This window comes from Babylonia areolata, chromosome 14 (assembly GCF_041734735.1).
Source record: "Babylonia areolata isolate BAREFJ2019XMU chromosome 14, ASM4173473v1, whole genome shotgun sequence".
Lineage (NCBI taxonomy): Eukaryota > Metazoa > Mollusca > Gastropoda > Neogastropoda > Buccinidae > Babylonia > Babylonia areolata.
The window spans coordinates 4,565,372-4,585,371 of record NC_134889.1 but is presented as its reverse complement, the minus strand read 5'-3'; the positions used below and the strand labels follow the sequence as shown (position 1 = coordinate 4,585,371).

Below are 20,000 nucleotides of genomic sequence, written 5' to 3'. Positions count from 1 at the left end.
TTTATTTGAGAATATATGTTTAGTTACTCTTGTTTAATCAAGTAAACCGCGTGTGTGGGGTGGGTGGGGGGGTGGGGGGTGGGGGGGTGCGGGTGTGTGCTGATTATCTGGTTGTGGTTTTCCGCAATTTATCTCTATTCTTATCTTATCTGTCTATTATAATCAATGTGCAATATAGTAGGCTATGCTTATAATTATATTCAAAATAATGTTTCTTAATTCTCGCTGTTTTTACATTAAGAATACCGGTTATTACCTGCAGTGTGTGGATGTATGTATGAAACGGTGTATGTGATATTTTTTACATTTATGTCTTCGTAATATTCGTAAAAGCTGTTGTTGACTTTTACATTTATGTTCCCCATGTTGTTTACTTGTCTATGTTGTGATAATGCACCTGACCAAATTTCTCCAGTTGGAGATAATAAAGTTATTCTTATTCTTCTTATTCTTATGCACTTAGCGGACGTAAACGAACGGCAACAAAAGGGGTTGTTCCTGGCAAAATTCTGAAGAATAATATACTTCGATGGGAAAAACAAATAAAACTACACGCAGGAAAAAAAAAACAACCCCCAAAATGGGTGGCGCTGTAGTATAGTGACGCGCTCTCCCTGGGGAGAACAGCCCGAATTTCACACCGAGAAATCCGTTGTGATAAAAATACAAATACATAAGTATCCATATCAAATCTCTCTCTCTCATTTATTTTTATTTCATTTTATTTCAACTCCCCAACACCTTTTTTTGACTCACTTGTGTAAACAAAGTGAGTCTATGTTTTAACCCGGTGTTCGGTTGTGTGTGTGTGTGTGTGTGTGTGTGTGTGTGTGTGTGTCCGTGTGTCTGTGTGTCCGTGGTAAACTTTAACATTGATATTTTCTCTGCAAATACTTCGTCAGTTGACACCAAATTAGGCATAAAATTAGGAAAAATTCAGTTCTTTCCAGTCATCTTGTTTACAACAATATTGCACCTCTGGGATGGGCACCAAAAAAAAATAAAAAAGAAGCCTAATTATATGCAAACTGCATTTACTGTTATATTTATATTTTTTATATTCTCTAAACTTGGCACTTTGACCTTATTCTGACACAACAACAAGAGGAGTCATTATTATCATTTTTTGTTCAAACAGGAACTTCTTTTGCTAAGCATGGAATTTTTATTTATTTGCAAACGTTTTGGTGCAGATAGTAAAAAAGGGAAATTACTCTGTAATTAATGCTAGGGGACTTAATTTATCACAAGTGAGTCTTGAAGGCCTTGCCTCTCTTGTTCTTTTGTTTCTTTCTCCAACCGGTTCCCCAACCAGCTCACTCCAACTGCGAGCGGCAGTCGGCGTTCTTCAGCGACCTGCGGAAGGGCTGGCGCCGGGAGCTGTCGGTGCCGGGCGTGACCAAGACGCAGCTCTACAACCTGGCCATGCTGCTCGCGCAGAGCGTGCACGCCTCCACGCTGCCGCTGCGCGCGTGCACCTCGGACGGGAACTTCGCGCGCGTACAGTGCGCGCTCAACCTGACGGACAACGCGGAGCGTTGCCACTGCGTGGGCAAGGAAGGGTTCCCGCGCGAGAGCAACGTGGTGGCTTATCCCGGATTCCCCGCGTGTACAGGTACTGACAGGAAGCGGGACGGGGTGAGGTTCGTTTCTTGGACATTCCTATCATAATCATTATCATCATCCTATGTTCTCAGCCCCATACTCCCCGGACCAGCTGGGCGAGGCGCTGTGCAGGACCTCCTTATCATAATCATCATTATCATCATCCTGACTGTGCCCGCAGACCCATACCGGACCAGCTGGGCGAAGCGCTGTGCTGGCCCTCTTTATCATAATCATTATCATCATCATCCTCACTATGTCCCCAGCCCCACACTCCCCGGACCAGTTGTCCTCAGCGCTCTTCTCCCCGGACCAGCTGGGCCTGGCGCTGTGAAGGACATCTCTATCATAATCATTATCATCATCATTCTCACTGTTTCCTCAGCACCACACTCCCCGGACCAGCTGAGCGAGGCGCTGTGCAGGACATCCCTATCATAATCATCATAATCATCATCCTGACTATGTCCACAGCCCTATACTCAAGCTGGGCTTGGCGCTGTGCCGGACATCCCTATCATAATCATCATTATCATCATCCTGACTATGTCCACAGCCGTATACTCAAACTGGGCGAGGCGCTGTGCTGGACATTCCTATCATAATCATCATCATCATCCTGACTATGTCCACAGCCGTATACTCAAACTGGGCGAGGCGCTGTGCTGGACATTCCTATCATAATCATTATCATCATCCTATGTTCTCAGCCCCATACTCCCCGGACCAGCTGGGCCCGGCGCTGCGCCGGACATTCCTATCATAATCATCATTATCATCATCCTGACTGTGTCCTGAGCTCCTTACTCCCCGGACCAGCTGGGCCTCGTGCTGTGCAGGACATAATCATTCTTACCATCATCCTCACTGTTTCCTCAGCCCCCTACTCCCCGGACCAGCTGGGCGAGGCTCTGTGCCGCACCTCTCTGGGCTCTGTGTGTGGAAACGGGGGCACGTGTGTGGGCAACCTCCTGAACGGCACCCTCTGCCTCTGCCCGGACTCCAGGTCTGGAATCTTCTGTCAGGACGCCAAGGACCAGACTCTCACTTGGGGTCAGTGAGCACGTGCAGCGAGGATCGTTGTTGTTGTTGTTGTTGTTGTTGTTGTCGTTGTTGTTGTTGTTGTTGTTGTTGTCGTTGTTGTTGTTGTTGTTGGTGGTGGTGGTGGTGGTGGTGCTGATAGTTGTGTTTATAGGCATCTGCTTGGCAGATGTGGTGTAGCGTATATGGATTTGACCGATCGCAGTGAAGCCTCCTTGGGCTACTGATACTGAAACTGATTATAGTGATGGTGGCGTTGTTGTTGTTGTTGTTGTTGGTGGTGGTGGTGGTGGTGGTGGTGGTGCTGATAGTTGTGTTTACAGGCATCTGCTTGGCAGATGTGGTGTAGCGTATATGGATTTGACCGATCGCAGTGAAGCCTCCTTGGGCTACTGATACTGATACTGATTGTAGTGATGGTGGCGTTGTTGTTGTTGGTGTTGTTGGTGGTGGTGGTGCTGATAGTTGTGTTTATAGGCATCTGCTTGGCAGATGTGGTGTAGCGTATATGGATTTGACCGAACGCAGTGACGCCTCCTTGGGCTACTGATACTGAAACTGATTATAGTGATGGTGGCGTTGTTGTTGTTGTTGTTGTTGTTGTTGTTGTTGTTGTTGTTGTTGTTTGTTGTTGTTGTTGGTGGTGGTGGTGGTGGTGGTGGTGGTGGTGGTGCTGATAGTTGTGTTTATAGGCATCTGCTTGGCAGATGTGGTGTAGCGTACATGGATTTGACCGATCGCAGTGAAGCCTCCTTCGGCTACTGATACTGATTATAGTGATGGTGGCGTTGTTGTTGTTGTTGTTGTTGTTGTTGTTGTTGTTGTTGTGCTGTAGTGTTGTTTTAGTTGTGTTTATAGTGATGGTGTTGTTGTTGTTGTTGTGGGTTGTTTTTTTTCTGTTGATGGTGGTGTTGGTGGTGTTGTTGTTGTTGCTTTTGTTGTTGTGTTTATAGTGTTGTTGTTTTTGTTGTGGTGTTTTTGTTGATGATAGTGGTGGTGGCGGTGCTGTTGTTGCTGTTGTTGTTGTGTTGTTGAGAGTGGTAGCGGCGGTGTTGATGTTGTTGTTGTTGATGTTGATGTTGTGTTGTTGAGAATGCTGTTGTTATTCTTGTTGTGTTGGTGGCGGTGTTGTTGTTGGTGTTGCTGCTGTTTGTGCTGTTGTTGTTGTTGTTGTGTTTATAGTGATGGTAGCGATGTTGTTGTCATTGGTGGTGTTGTGTTGTTTGTGTTGTTGTTGTGTTTATAGTGATGGTGGCGATGTTGTTGTTATTGATGGTGTTGTGTTGTTGTTGTTGTTGTGTTTATAGTGATGGTAGCGATGTTGTTGTCATTGGTAGTGTTGTGTTGTTGTTGTTGTTGTGTTTATAGTGATGGTAGCGATGTTGTTGTCATTGGTGGTGTTGTGTTGTTGTTGTTGTTGTTGTGTTTATAGTGATGGTAGCGATGTTGTTGTCATTGGTGGCGTTGTGTTGTTGTTGTTGTTGTGTTTATAGTGATGGTAGCGATGTTGTTGTCATTGGTGGTGTTGTGTTGTTGTTGTTGTTGTTGTGTTTATAGTGATGGTAGCGATGTTGTTGTCATTGGTGGCGTTGTGTTGTTGTTGTTGTTGTGTTTATAGTGATGGTAGCGATGTTGTTGTCATTGGTAGTGTTGTGTTGTTGTTGTTGTGTTTATAGTGATGGTAGCGATGTTGTTGTCATTGATGGTGTTGTGTTGTTGTTGTTGTGTTTATAGTGATGGTAGCGATGTTGTCATTGGTGGTGTTGTGTTGTTGTTGTTGTGTTTATAGTGATGGTGGCGATGTTGTTGTTATTGATGGTGTTGTGTTGTTGTTGTTGTTGTGTTTATAGTGATGGTAGCGATGTTGTTGTCATTGGTAGTGTTGTGTTGTTGTTGTTGTGGTTGTGTTTATAGTGATGGTAGCGATGTTCCTGTCATTGGTAGTGTTGTGTTGTTGTTGTTGTGTTTATAGTGATGGTAGCGATGTTGTTGTCATTGGTGGTGTTGTGTTGTTGTTGTTGTGTTTGTAGTGATGGTAGCGATGTTATTGTCATTGGTGGTGTTGTGTTGTTGTTGTTGTTGTTGTGTTTATAGTGATGGTAGCGATGTTGTTGTCATTGTTGCTGTTGTTGTTGTTGTCGTGTTTATAGTGATGGTAGCGATGTTGTTGTCATTGGTGGTGTTGTGTTGTTTGTGTTGTTGTTGTTGTGTTTATAGTGATGGCAGCGATGTTGTTGTCATTGGTGGTGTTGTGTTGTTTGTGTTGTTGTTGTTGTTGTGTTTATAGTAATAGTAGCGATGTTGTTGTCATTGGTGGTGTTGTGTTGTTGTTGTGTTTATAGTGATGGTAGCGATGTTGTTGTCATTGGTGGTGTTGTGTTGTTGTTGTGTTTATAGTGATGGTGGCGATGTTGTTGTCATTGGTGGTGTTGTGTTGTTTGTGTTGTTGTTGGTGTTGTGTGTATAGTGATGGTAGCGATGTTGTTGTCATTGGTGGTGTTGTGTTGTTGTGTTTATAGTGATGGTAGCGATGTTGTTGTCATTGGTAGTGTTGTGTTGTTGTTGTTGTGTTTATAGTGATGGTAGCGATGTTGTTGTCATTGGTGGTGTTGTGTTGTTGTTGTTGTTGTGTTTATAGTGATGGTAGCGATGTTGTTGTCATTGGTGGTGTTGTGTTGTTTGTGTTGTTGTTGGTGTTGTGTGTATAGTGATGGCAGCGATGTTGTTGTCATTGGTGGTGTTGTGTTGTTTGTGGTGGTGGCGGTGTTGTTGTTGACAGTGTATTGCATTTTTGTATTTGTATTTCTTTTATCACAACAGATTTCTCTGTGTGAAATTCGGGCTGCTCTCCCTATGGAGAGCGCGTCGCTAGACACAGCGTCACCAATTTAAAAAAAAAAAAAAAAAATTTGTTTTTCCTATCCAAGTGGATTTTTCTGCAGAATTTTGCCAGGAACAACCCTTCTGTTGCCGCAGGTTCTTTTACGTGCGGCTAAGTGCATGCTGCACACGGGACCTCAGTTTATCGTCTCATCCGAATGACTAGCGTCCAGATCACCACTCAAGGTCTAGTGGAGGGGGAGAAAATGTCGGCACACGGAATAAACTTCTTGCCTTGCTTTGCCGAAGGCGTTGACGCCTCCTTGAGAAACTGAAACTGCACTGAAAACTGTGTTGAATTGTATTGCATTGCATTGCATTGCATTGCATTGCGTTGCGTTGCGTTGTGTTGCATTGCGTTGTATAGTATTCCATTGTGTTGCATTGCATTATATCATGCTGTCATGCCTCTTCCCTCCCTCCCCGCCCTCCCTCCCCTTCCCCCCCACACCCCCACCCCTCTTCCTTCCTTCCTTCCCCCCCCAACCCCCCTCCCCCACACCTCCCCCCCCCCCCCCCAAAAAAAAAAACACACACAAAAAACAGAGCCCCCCACGTCCCTCTGCGAGCTGTCGCGCGAGGTGTGGCAGATGATGAGGCGGGCCACCCTGGCGAACGACGCCTCGCTGCTGGCCCCTTTACAGGGCCTCCAGGCGCACCTGTTCCACGCGCGCACCGCCTCCGCTGACGTCATGATCCGCGCCTCGTGCCGCGCGGACGGCCGCTTCGAGGCGGTGCAGTGCGCCTACAACCTGCGCACGGAGCAGGCCACCCACTGCTACTGCATCACGGCACGAGGGGTGGTCCTCGACTCCATGACCGCCTGGCCTGTGCAGCCCCAGTGTGAAGGTAGCTTTAAGGGGTCTTGAGGGGTCAGGGTGGAGGGGGTCTGGGTGGGGTGGGGGTGGGGGCCAGGTGTGTGGGGGTGTGGGTGTGGGGGTGTTCTGGAGGAGGGTGTGGGTGACAGCAGCCCCCAGTGTGAAGGTAGCTTAAAGGGTCTTTGGGGTCAGGGTGGAGGGGGTCTGGGGGGCGGGGGGAGTTTGGCCCAGGGGGGTGGGGGTGAGGGCCGGGGGTGTGGTGGGGATGTGGGGGTGTTCTGGAGGAGGGTCTGGGTGACAGCAGCCCCCAGTGTGAAGCTATCTTAATAGAATAGAATAGAATAGAATGTCTTTATTACCAAGTGTACCGGGGTCACAAGGAATATCGGGGGGTGGGGGGATAGTACATAACAAGATACGAACATGAATAGAAAATCATGCACTAACACAGATACAGTAGAAATTAGGATACATACAAGTGCATATCAATATAAAAAAAAAACTTGTGCATACTCACACATGCACGCACTGCACACACACACACACACACACACACACACACACACGTTTGAACAGAAGCTGCATATTACATGTGGATGGGGCTGATGACTAGATCTTCAGGTAGATGGTTGTCGATTGCACAATTCTATTTATCATACTGGAGGGACGGGCGCAATAGCCGAGTGGTTAAAGCGTCGGTCTTTCAATCTGAGGGTCCCGGGTTCGAATGCTCAGTAACGGCGCCTGGTGGGTAAAGGGTGGACAATTTTTCGAAACGTCGGATTTCAATCTCAGGGTCCCGGGTTCAAATCTCGGTAACGGCGCCTGGTGGGTAAAGGGTGGACATTTTTCCGAAAGCGTCGAATTTCAATCTGAGGGTCCCGGGTTCGAATCTCGGTAATGGCGCCTGGTGGGTAAAGGGTGGAATTTTTTCCGAAAGCGTCGGATTTCAATCTGAGGGTCCCGGGTTCGAATCTTCGGTAACGGCGCCTGGTAGGTAAAAGGGTGGAGATTTTGGCGGGGGGGGGGGGGAGACAAGCACTTCAGAATTATTTCGATGCATCAATCATCATCATCATCATCATCATCGTCGTCATTGTCATCGTCATGCTCTTCCCCATCATCACGCGACACTCTGCAAACACGCTGCTGACGGAGGGTGCGGTGTGTTTGAACAGGGGTGCAGTCATGCCCTGCCAGGGCGTGCAACCTGACGTGTGAGCATGGCCTGGCTGAGGACGTGCACGGCTGTTCCATCTGCCAGTGTCGTCATCCCTGTGACGTAAGCACCACACTATTTTTTGACTCACTTGTGTAAACTATGTTATACCCGGTGTTCGGTTGTCTGTGTGTGTGTGCGTGTGTGTGTTTTCTATCTCTCTTTGTAACATCCCCCCCCCCCCCGAGTGTGCGAGTGTGTATGTAATTTTGTTTGTGGTCGATGGATTATCCCCACCCTCCCCACCCCCCTTACCTTCCTTCTTTTTAATATTTTATTTTATTTATTTATTTTTTTTTTTTAGTAGTACTTAATTTTTGACTCACTTGTGTAAACAAAGTGAGTCTATGTTTTAACCCGGTGTTCGGTTGTCTGTGTGTGTGTGTGTCCGTGGTAAACTTTAACATTGACATTTTCTCTGCAAATACTTTGTCAGTTGACACCAAATTTGGCATAAGAATAGGAAAAATTCAGTTCTTTCCAGTCATCATGTTTAAAACAACATTGCACCTCTGGGATGGGCACAAAAAAAAGAAGCCTAATAATATGCAAACTGCATTTACTGTTATATTTATATTTTTTGTATTCTCTAAAGTTGGCACTTTGACCTCTTATTCTGACACAACAACAAGAGGAGTCATTATTATCATTTTTTGTTCAAACAGGAACTTCTTTTGCTAAGCCTGGAATTTTGATTTATTTTTGCAAACGTTTTGGTGCAGATAGTAAAAAAAAGGGAAATTATTCTGTAATTAATGCTAGGGGACTTAATTTACCACAAGTGAGTCTTGAAGGCCTTGCCTCTCTTGTTTTTATTTATTCCTTCCTTTTTCTCTCACCCGGGTCATATCATGGAAGGGGGGAGGGGGTGTAAAGTAAGTGAAAGAAAGGCAAAACAGAATAGACTTCACAAAAGAGGATGTGTCTGCATAGCCATGTGTCGTAGAGTGCGTGCACAGCCGGTTTTGACTAGATCACGCCCCTTAGAGAGGCCACTGTGGCGCCGTCTTCGGTGATCTCCTGTTCTGGTAACGGTTTACAGTTGGCCGGGTTTTCTCTTGGGAGTTTTTACCTTCTCTTGGAAGAACTGCCTGCTGAGGCTAACGGACTTCATCTGCCCGGATTTTTCCTTGGGGTTGACTCCCGAAGCCTTTCCTATGAGCGGGTATGGCCGCAAGGCAGCGGAGGTTTGAAATCAGAGTTTTCCTTCTCTTAGATGAGCTGTCTTCCCAGACTGATGAGCCCCATCTCCCCAAAGCACTGGTTTTCAGGCGCCAGGTAACCCGCCTTCGCCCCTTCTCCTATCAGTAGTAGCAGTTCCGCTGGGCTTATATCTAAGCCACACGAGAGGGCTAGGAGCTGGACTTAGTTGTCAGAGGCTGTTGGAGACGCGCGCCGTGAGGGGCATTTTATAGACAATGGGAGCTTGTCCCCTATTGCCACTCCTCGGCTATGACAACCTTGGGACCACAAAAGAGGATGATGCACCGTCCTGGGTGAAGTGACCCGCCTATGTGGACTTTTAACTCTGAGGGTCCCTGGGTTCGAATCTCGGTAACGGCGCCTGGTGGGTAAAGGGTGGAGATTTTTTTCCCCATCTCCCAGGTCAACATAATTATGTGCAGACCTGCTTAGTGCCTGAATCCCCGTAGTGTGCAAGCGCACAAACACAGAAGATTAAATACGCACGTTAAAGATCCTGTATCCATGTAAGCGTTCGATTGGTCATGGAAACAAGAACATACCCAGTACGCACGCCCCCGAAAACGGAGAATGGCTGCCTACATCTCGGGGTAAGTAAACAAAACAAAAAAAAACAACAAAACAACAAAAACGGTTATACACGTAAAATGTTGCATTTTTGTCTGAGTGTATGTGTGTGTGTGTGTGTGTGTGTGTGCGTGCGCGCGCGCGCGTGCGTGCGTGCCTGAACTCTTGATTGAGTAACAAAGGAAACGAATGATGAGCGCCCGGTGGCAGCTGTCAGTTGGCTCTCGACCCAGGCAGGTAGGCAGCGTGTTGCGCAAGTGACTCCTTGAGGGGAAAAAATAAAAAAAATAAAAAATATAAAATAAAACAAAAAATAAAATAAAATAAAATAACAAAACTTAAAAAGAATTTAAAAAAAACCCACCAAAACCCCCCCAAAACTTAAAAAAGAAAAAAGAAGAAGAAGAAGAAAAATAAATAAATAAATAATAGATAAATACATAAAAATACTACTACTAATAATAATAATATTTATAAGGCGCAAAGTCTTGATGAAGTCAACTCTCAGCGCGTACACACACACACACACACACACACACACACACACACACACACAATGCATTCATGCGTTCATGCCGTTCTTTATCCCGCAGGGCCAGTGTGACCATGACCCCAACAGACGCTGCGTGGTGGAGCTGCAGCAGGACTGTGGACGGGAGAACTGGGAGGGCACCTGCACTTCCGGCGTCTGTCGTCACCGTGAGTTGTTCCTCCCCCCCACCCCCCCCCGCCCCCGCCCCCGCCCCCCCAACCCCCCCCCCCCCCCTTTTTTTTTTTTTTTTTTTTTTTTTTTGGCTGGCCCCATCATCTGCACCGTTTCAGTGGCATTACTTCCACGCCGCTCATTTAGATTCCCCCCCGCCCCCCCCCCCCACCACCCCATACATGGCCACACCTGGCTTCGTCCGTCACAGTTCCAGCGTGGGCGGTCCGCAAGGAACCATTGATGTTCGGTCGCCAGGAGGCCATACACCAGAGGAGACCCTGCATTGCTGCTGAGTCACTTCGGTGGTGTTCGGTTGTGCCTGTTCTGATTTAACGTACCTAGGACACCACCTACTAAGCTCCTTACTAACGACAATAATGATTTAGTCGCGAAGCTTGACTGAGTGAGCGTCCCTCCCAGAGTGGAGACCGTCACCACGTCCCTCAAACAACAGCCACCCCCCTCCCTCCATGAATCTGCCGACACTGACGACATTGACAGGACTCACCCAAAGCACGGAAGTGGAGGGGTATCGAAACTGAGGTCACCATGAGAGCAGGGCATGAAAGGATACAGACTTTGAGACTATTTTGTTTATATTGATGATGATGAAGGAAGAGGAGTATGACGATGACGATGTTGCTATGGAGGTCCATTTTGGTTTGGGACTGCGTGACTCTACGGCTGTACTCTACGCTTCCTTTCATAATGATATCCCGGCGTTAACCAGGCCCGAGAGATACAGACACTTGCAGTGTTGGTCAGGTAATTAGAGCAACACACCCAAAAAAAGCATCCGTGAAGTGGATGACACTCGACTGTGTGGTCCCAGTCTCCCCATTTAAGCCCACAGCACACTCAACTCTGGGTAGGAGCCGGCCACGGGCCGAAAAACCCCACCTCCGCTGGGATTCGAACCCGCGTCCTCCCAGCCGTCAGTCCGCGACGCTAACCACTTCGCCACGACGAGTGTTTATTCCCCCTTTCAGTTAAGACTGGACGCTTTCTGTCAGTGAGTTCATGTTGCTCTGACACTGTCTGTATGTGTGACTGTCTCATATGTTTATGTTTAGTGCTCAGTGTGTGTCTGTGTCTTTGTGACTCTGTGTGTCTGTGTTTGTTTCTGACTGCCTACCTGTGTGTTGTGTGTGTGTGTGTGTGTGTGTGGCATGTACGTGTGTTGTGTGTGTGTGTGTGTGTGTGTTTGTGTGTGTGTGTGTGGCGTGTGTGTGTGTGTCTTTGTGTGTGTGTGTGTGGCTGTGTGTGTGTGTGTGTGGCTGTGTGTGTGTGTGTGTGGCGTGTGTGTGTGTGTGTGTGTGTGTGTGTGTGTGTGTGTGTTTGTGTGTGTGTGTGTGGCGTGTGTGTGTTTGTGTGGCTGTGTGTGTGTGTGTGTGTGTGTCGTGTGTGTGTGTGTGTGTGTGTGTGTGGCGTGTGTGTGTGTGTGTGTGTGGCGTGTGTGTGTGTGTGTGTGTTTGTGTTTGTTTATGTGTGTGTGTGTGTGTGTGTGTGTGTGTGTGTGTGTGTGTGTGTGTTCAGTTTCTATCACTGATATGCGTAGTTCATAATTAGCGATGTCAGTCCATGTCCAGTGTTTCATGTTGTTCATCACTCAGACCACGTTAATGGACCGTTCAGAGGATGTCAGCACGCTGAAATGCTTTTCCACCGACTGACGTAACGACCATTCCACAGATCGCAACAATTATACAACGCATTGCCGTGACGTCACAGCCTTTAAATACGTCACTAACGACCCGTCAGCAATCCCTGCCCACCTATTATTTTATATATATTATTATTATTATTATTATTTTATTATTATTGATATGGATACTTATATAGCGCCTATCCTCGGTCGGAGACCAAGCTCTAAGCGCTTTACAAACACGGGGTCATTTGCACAACAGGCTGTCTACCTGGGTAGAGCCGACTGACGGCTGCCATTGGGGCGCTCATCATTCGTTTCCTGGTGTCATTCAGTCACGCAGGCATACACGCTCAGACATGCAACATTTTACGTGTATGACCGTTTTGTTTATTTATACCCAGCCGTGGGGGGGCACTCACCCTTCTTCTTCTTTCCCTTCTCCACCACCCTTCCTATCTCTGCGGCTGCCTTCACCTCTACACTCCATCTCGCTCACTACGATCGGCTTCGGATCCACTCTGTTTACGCATACCCAGATTCAAACACTCGACTGTTGGCCGCCGTTCTTCCTCTCTCTGTCTCTGGACCTTTGCAATTGGAATGAACTTCCTCTTTCGCTTCGTCAAGTCTCCACACTCAACTCTTTCAAGTCTGGCCTTGAAACTCACCTCTTCCCAAAATAGCCTCCCTTCCCTGCCTCTTCCTTGTCTTTAGTTTCTACAGTTTTAGAGTTATGCATGCGTGTGAATGACTGGTGCGAAAGCGCTTTGGTTTGTCTCTGCACAAGATTCAGAGCTATATAAATACCATCATTATCATTATTATAGTGAAGATTCTGTAGATTATAAGGGGGGTTTGCCTGTTGTTTGAGTCAAACGTGGACGTTTGTCGCAGGGCACAAGTCGGGCATGTGCCCGGCCAGCGTGTCGGCAAACATGACGGCTGTGGAGACGCTCAAGTCGCCGACAGCCATCGGCGGATGTGACGTCACCTGCCTGGATGACGCCGACTGTCCCCATGACAACAAGTGCTGCGGCGTGTGCGGCGCTCACTGTGTGCAGTCGTCCGGTACGTGTGTGTGTGTGTGGGGGGGGGGGGAGCGTGGGGGGGGGGGGTGTACTTGTGTGTGTATGTGTGTGGGTTGCTTGTGTTGTGTGTGTGTGTGTGTGTGTGTGTGCGCGCACGTGTGCACATGTACAGACCAGAATGCAAACGTGTCTCTCTGTCTCTGTCTCTCTCCCTCCCTCCCTCTCTCTCTCACTCTTTCTGTCTCTCCCTGTCAACCACAATCAGTGTCCTGAATCCTTTTTTTTTGGGGGGGGGGGGGGGGGGGGGGAGGCTTGGGAGGGGCTGTGTGTGTGTTTTTTTTGTGTTTTTTTTTTGTTTTGTTTTGTTTTTTTGTTTTGTTTTTTTGTTGTTTTGTTTGTTTGTTGTTGTTTTTTTTTGGGGGGGGTGCATGGTTTGATCTTTTTCCTTCATGATATGATGATGTTTGTATCATGATTATGTAGATGTACATGTTTATTATGTAGATGTTTAAATGTGAATGTGAGTGTCATGTCTTTATTTCTTCATCTCTTTGCTACTTTGTGGATGTTTTGATTCATTTTCATTTTCCATTTGCCCTGAGGGCTGGATGAAAAAAAGCACATGTATGCTTATTCCACTTCCCTCAATGAAAAACTTTGTTCGTTCTCTCCCCCCCTCTGTCTCCCTCTCTCTCCCCCCTCTCTCTCCCCCCTCTCCCCCCCTCTCTCTCCCCCTCTCCCCCCCCCTCTCCCCCCTCTCTCTCCCCTCTCTTTCCCTTTCTCCCTCTCCCTCTCTCTCCATCTCTCTCTCCATCGTTATCGTTATCTCCCTCTCCCTCTCTCTCCCCCCTCTCTCCCCCCCCTCTCTCTCCCTGTCTCTCTCCCCCATCTCTCCCTCCCCCCCTCTCTCCCTCTCCCCTCCACCTCTCCCTCTCTCTCCCTCTCTCTCCCTCTCTCTGTCATTCAATGCCACCGTTCCACAGGGGAGAGCCCTTCTGTAACGTTCACCAGCCTTTCGAATATAATCACATTCCTGAGCACGATAAAAGCTGTTAGCTTGTTATTGCTCCGCTATCTGTGGGGGCACATTGTATTGTATTTCTCTTTTGTTGTCACAACAGATTTCTGTGTGTGAAATTCGGGCTGCTCTCCCCAGGGAGAGCGCGTCACTACACACAGCTCCACCCCTTTTTTTTTGTCCCTGCGTGCAGTTTTATTTGCTTTTCCTATCGAAGTGGGTTTTTCTCTACAGAATTTTGGCAGGAACAACCCTTTTGTTGCCATGGGTTATTTTACGTGCCCTAAGTGCATGCTGCACACGGGACCTCGGTTTATCGTCTCATCAGAATGACTATCGTCCAGACCACCACCACTCAAGGTCTAGTGGAAGGGGGAGAAAATATCGGCGGCTGAGCCGTGATTCGAACCAGTGCGCTCAGATTCTCTCGCTTCCTAGGCGGACGCGTGACCTCTAGGCCATCACTCCATGTATCACATGTGTACTGAATACAGAACTGTTTGAACCAGGAGAGAGCACGTGCACCGCCCACCGGGTCAGCGCCCAGGCGGAGCTGCGCTTCGTGCAGGCGGTGCAGGAGGGGCTGACCACTGGTCAGATCAAGGTGGACCTGGCCAGCAGACTGGTCCGAGCCAAGCTGGACACCATCAGGGCGGCCACGGGGGTCTGGGTGCCGCAGTGCCAGAACAACGGCTTCTACGCGCTGGTTAGTTTAGTTAGTTAGTTAGTTGGTTAGTTAGTTGCTTTTACGTGCTGGTTTGTTTAGTTAGTTAATTAGATAGTTAATTAGTTGGTTAGTTAGTTGCTTTTACGTGCTGGTTAGTTTAGTTAGTTAATTAGTTGGTTAGTTAGTTAGTTAGTTAGTTGCTTCTATGTGCTGGTTAGTTTAGTCAGTTGGTTAGTTGGTTAGTTAGTTAGTTGCTTCTACGTGCTGGTTAGTTTAGTTAGTTAGTCCCAGAACAATAGCTTCTACATGCTGGTTAGTTTAGTTAGTTGTTAGTTTAGTTAGTTAGTTCCAGAACAATAGCTTCTACATGCTGGTTAGTTATTTAGTTAGTTAGTTAGTCAGTTCAAGAACAATGGCTTCTACGTGCTGGTTAGTTATTTAGTTAGTTAGTCAGTTCAAGAACAATGGCTTCTACGTGCTGGTTAGTTTAGTTAGTTGTTAGTTTAGTTAGTTAGTTCCAGAACAATAGCTTCTACATGTTGGTTAGTTATTTAGTTAGTTAGTTAGTCAGTTCAAGAACAATGGCTTCTACGTGCTGGTTAGTTAGTTAGTGCCAGAACAACGGCTTCTACGTGCTGGTTAGTTAGTTAGTGCCAGAACAATGGCTTCTACGTGCTGGTTAGTTAGTTAGTTAGTTAGTCAGTTAATTAGTGCCAGAACAACGGTTTCTACGTGATGGTTAGTTAGTTAGTTAGTTAGTTAGTTAGTTAGTTAGTTAGTTAGTTAGTTAGTTGATTTGTTGGTTAGTTAGTTGTTAGTTAGTTAGTTCCAGAACAACGGCTTCTACGTGCTAGTTAGTTAATTAGTATGTGTGTGTGTGTGTGTGTGTGTGTGTGTGTGTGTGTGTGTGTGTGTGTGTGTGTGTGTGTGTCTGTATGCGTGTGTACATGTCTGTATGAGTGTGTGTGTGTGTGTGTGTGTGTTTGTATGTGTGTCTGCATGTGTTTGTTTGTGTGTCTGCATGTGTGTGTATATGTGTGTATGTGTGTGTGTGTGTGTGTGTGTGTTTGTATGTGTGTCTCTACCTATGTATCGGTATGTGTGTGTATGTATTTGTGTGCATGTATGCAAGTGTGTGTGTGTGTGTGTGTATGTATGTATGTATGTGTATGTGTGTATGTATGCATGTATGTATGTGTGTCTGTGTATGCATGCATGCATGTGTATTGTATGTATATATGCATGTGCGTGTATACATGTACGTGTGTGTATGCACGTATGTGTGTGTATGCATGTCTGTATGTGTGCATGCATGTGTGCATACATGTATATGTATGTTTTATCTTCACTTTAACGTCTATTCACTAGAAGTGTTTTTAGACGGGTATATGTATGTGTATGCATGTGTGTGTGCGTGTGCGAGCGTGTGTGTGTGTGTGTGTGTGTGTGTGTGCACAGACGCAGTGCTACACAAAGGTAGGGGGAGTGGTGGGTAGGGACACAGCAGGCTGTTTCTGCGTGGACCGTCAGGGCGACGTCATCGCCGGCACAGAAACTGATGACGTGGACGACGCCAGCTGTAACAGTACGTTCCTCACACACACACACACACACATTGGGGCCGGGGCTGATAGCGTGGGGGGGGGGGGGGGTTGAGGTGGGGGGGGGGGGTTGCTGTAATGGTACCTGCTACATACCTACCTACCGGGGGAGCAGCTGTTTTTTTTTTTTTTTTTTTTTTTTTAGGTTTATATTGGTGTGAGTTAATAGACGTCGATGTATAATGTTTCTGTTATTATTGTTATCATCATCATCATCATCACCGTCATCGTCATCATCTTCATTATCGTCATTATTATTGTCATCGTTATTATTATTATTATGCGAATTTACTCCTAATCTTGAAAATAAGCCCTAGGCGTTTTACAAATATAACACGTACGTAAATATAAAAAGAGAAGAAAAAAAAAGAGGAAAAATTGAACACAAGATACCAAACATTATTAAAAATTATTCACCCCCCCCCTCCACACACACACACGCACACACACACACACACACACACACACACACAATACACACAAGCACATGCCCACGCACACACACACACAAGTCATAGCACACAATCATATATAGTACGCAATCAAAAATACAACCAACAAATTCCGAAACTATCAAAACTCACTTACACACTAATAGTCAATTTAGTTCGTACTGGAAAGGGATGAGCTGTTGAGAATTAATCAGGAGGGGGGAAAAAGGTGGGTTTTGAGACTGGATTTGAAAGATTGCTGTAATGGTACCCACGTACCTAGTTGATACAGGAGGTGGTAGGGTTGCTGTAATGGTACCTACGTACCTAGTTGATACAGAGAGGTGGTAGGGTTGCTGTAATGGTACCCACGTACCTAGTTGATACGGGAGGTGGTAGGGTTGCTGTAATGGTACACACGTACCTAGTTGATACAGGAGGTGGTAGGGTTGCTGTAATGGTACCCACGCACCTAGTTGATACAGGAGGTGGTAGGGTTGCTGTAATGGTACCCATGCACCTAGTTGATACGGGAGGTGGTAGGGTTGCTGTAATGGTACCCCCGTACCTAGTTGATACGGGAGGTGGTAGGGTTGCTGTAATGGTACCCACGCACCTAGTTGATACGGGAGGTGGTAGGGTTGCTGTAATGGTACCCACGTACCTAGTTGATACAGGGAGGTGGTAGGGTTGCTGTAATGGTACCCACGTACCTAGTTGATACAGGAGGTGGTAGGGTTGCTGTAATGGTACTTAGCGTACGTCATGGTTCACACACCACACACACACACACACACACACACACACACACACACACACACACACACACACACACACACACACACAGAGAAAGAGACGTGGCGCGCCTGCGAATAAATTAACATGTACACACACACAAGCATTAAACCTTCAACAGAATTATACCCTCAAGCGGACATACCTACATATACACGTGTGCTTGTTTGGATGATGATGTTGATGATGATTGATAATTATTGTGTATGCGTGCGTGCTTTTGTATGTGTGTGTGTGTGTGTGCGCGCGTGCACGTGTGCTGTTTTTTGCAGCCAAGCCAGGCATCTGTCCTTTCCTTCAGCCCAATAGCAGTGCGGCTCACGGCTGCAGCACTGACTTTGACTGTCAGGCCGACCTCAAGTGCTGCCCCGATGGTCTGGGGTCTCTGTGTGTGCCGCCCCTCAAGCCCAAGGAAGGGGAGGGTAGGGGGGGTGCTGTTTCTGTGTGTGTGTGTGTGTGTGTGTGTGTGTGTGTGTGTGTGTGTGTTTATTTATTTATTATTATTATTATTATTATTATTATTATTACTAATTTTAAAAAAATATTATTTATTTATTTATTTATTTTTGTACGCTTATAGTTGACTTCATCAAGTTTTTGCGGCAATATTAACATTTTTACCCGTCCACTCTTCGATGTTGAAGTCAGAAATAAAATCCACCCAAATGGGTATACCGGCTTGTGACGAAGTTGTGCACCATCTCTGGTTCGACATTCTTATATTATAATTAACATTTTTACCCGTCTGCAGTACAAACCATACGTGAGAAAGTCCAAAACGGGTGAAAATGTTAATTATATATAAAAGTTTGTCGACTATAGTAGAGGATTTTAAAACGAACTTGTCGAGATTAGAAAGGTGTCTAAAAAGGGATGCTTTTTGGGGCATTCCATGCACCTAGCAAGGGGTTTGGAAAGAATGGGGGATACGCAAAGTGAAAGAAAAAATGTGACCCATGGGTCAGTTCGAAGTTACCCGTCTGTGTTACAAAACATACATGAAAACGATTAAGACGGGAGTGTGTATATACACAAGTTTGGGTCAGTACTCGTAATGAAACTTGTCTCGATTCTAAACGCCGGTATGTCCGAGTTCGTGGGGCATTCCATGCATCAAGCAATGGGCTTGAAATAGAAAAATTCGTGAAGAAATCGGGAAGCTTGTCGCTGTCATATCTCCAGGAGCGGACATGCGCGAACGGGACGTATAAGGCAGTTCGATCGAAAGCGGTCAGTGTACGCGATCGCCAGGTTATTTAAAGTGAAGACGGAATGAACTGTACCATGCTTCGCGAGAGGATGAAAACAGAGTGGGGGACGAGACAATAGGTTGTGATCCTAACATGAACATGACTGAAAATAATAAAACAGCTTGCATGAAACACCGTCACGTGTGTGCGACGTCAAAAGAGTGACGGCAGTCTCCTGTGGTGGGTCCGTTCTTTTCGGCCTGTTTCGTTGTACGTCCTTGCTGTATCGGTTCCGACAGCACTGACCGGGTACACGTGGAAACCGCACACCATTCCCTGTATTGCAGTGCTCAAATGCGTTGCACAGAGGACTTCACATTAAAACAAGAGAGGCAAGGCCTTCAAGACTCACTTGTGATACACTTAAAAACAAAAAAATCCAAGCTTTTTATGTATTGAGTATAATTTCAAAATGTAATGTTTAAGATGAGAAAGATCAGTTTAAAGCAAATTAAGTCCCCTAGCATTAATTACAGAGTAATTTTCCTTTTTTACCATCTGCACCAAAACGTTTGCAAAATAAATAAAACTTCCATGCTTAGCAAAAGAAGTTCCTGTTTGAACAAAAAATGATAATAATGACTGCTCTTGTTGTTGTGTCAGAATAAGAGGTCAAAGTGCCAAGTTTAGAGAATACAAAAAATATAAATATAACAGTAAATGCAGTTTGCATATAATTAGGCTTCATTATTTTTTTTGTGTGCCCATCCCAGAGGTGCAATATTGTTTTAAATTAAACAAGATGACTGGAAAGAACTGAATTTGTCCTATTTTTATGCCTAATTTGGTGTCAACTGACAAAGTATTTGCAGAGAAAATGTCAATGTTAAAGTTTACCACGGACACACAGACACACGGACACACACACACACACACACACACACACACACACACAGACAGACAACCGAACACCGGGTTAAAACATACTCACTTTGTTTACACAAGTGAGGCAAAATTGAGCGAGACTGGTGGAAGTGACCTTCCACAACGTGCACAACGTGCTGTGCAGAAAAGTCACATACCGAAATAGGAAAGTGCATTTTAACGGCCGAGTCAGTGTCCGTGCTGAACTTAACCGTTTCAATTGGACAGCTGCACGTCCCTTTCTCGTCCGTGATGCTTGCGCCGGCTGTGAATGTTCAAGTCAGCGATTTCACGTGCGTGCGTGCGTGCGTGCGTGTGTGTGTGTGTGTGTGTGTGTGTTGAGAACTTCATTCCGTGATTGCCCGTGGTGTGTGTTAGACAGCTTGTTTCCTCGACAGCACGCGACACATACGTCAGTGTGTGCTGTGTCCTGTGTTGCATGTCAGTGTGCTCCTGGCCTTCCGTGGAGAACTGAGGACGAGACATAAAATATTTAGCTCCACAGATGGCGATTCTTTCCGTACGCACACAGTTATTCATGTTATGTTCTGAACCCATCAGTTGTCTAGTCCTCCACTCTTGTTTTCATCCTCCCGCTGAAACACGGTGCAGTTCATTCCGTCTTCACTTCAAGTACAGGATTGTCAGTGCACAGTAAC

At 46.2% G+C, this 20,000-nt stretch overlaps 1 protein-coding gene across 1 annotated transcript in view; it reads left to right on the top strand.

Moving 5' to 3' along the window:
• LOC143289419 (uncharacterized) overlaps positions 1–20,000 on the top strand; it is a 200,720-nt gene that overhangs the window by 125,428 nt on the left and 55,292 nt on the right. Inside the window, exons 43-51 of the mRNA XM_076598381.1 lie at positions 1,316–1,615; positions 2,485–2,658; positions 6,073–6,375; positions 7,523–7,626; positions 9,927–10,032; positions 12,582–12,755; positions 14,243–14,439; positions 15,859–15,985; positions 17,500–17,649. Coding sequence (XP_076454496.1) covers positions 1,316–1,615; positions 2,485–2,658; positions 6,073–6,375; positions 7,523–7,626; positions 9,927–10,032; positions 12,582–12,755; positions 14,243–14,439; positions 15,859–15,985; positions 17,500–17,649 — 1,635 coding nt within the window. The remainder of the gene's footprint in view (positions 1–1,315; positions 1,616–2,484; positions 2,659–6,072; positions 6,376–7,522; positions 7,627–9,926; positions 10,033–12,581; positions 12,756–14,242; positions 14,440–15,858; positions 15,986–17,499; positions 17,650–20,000) is intronic.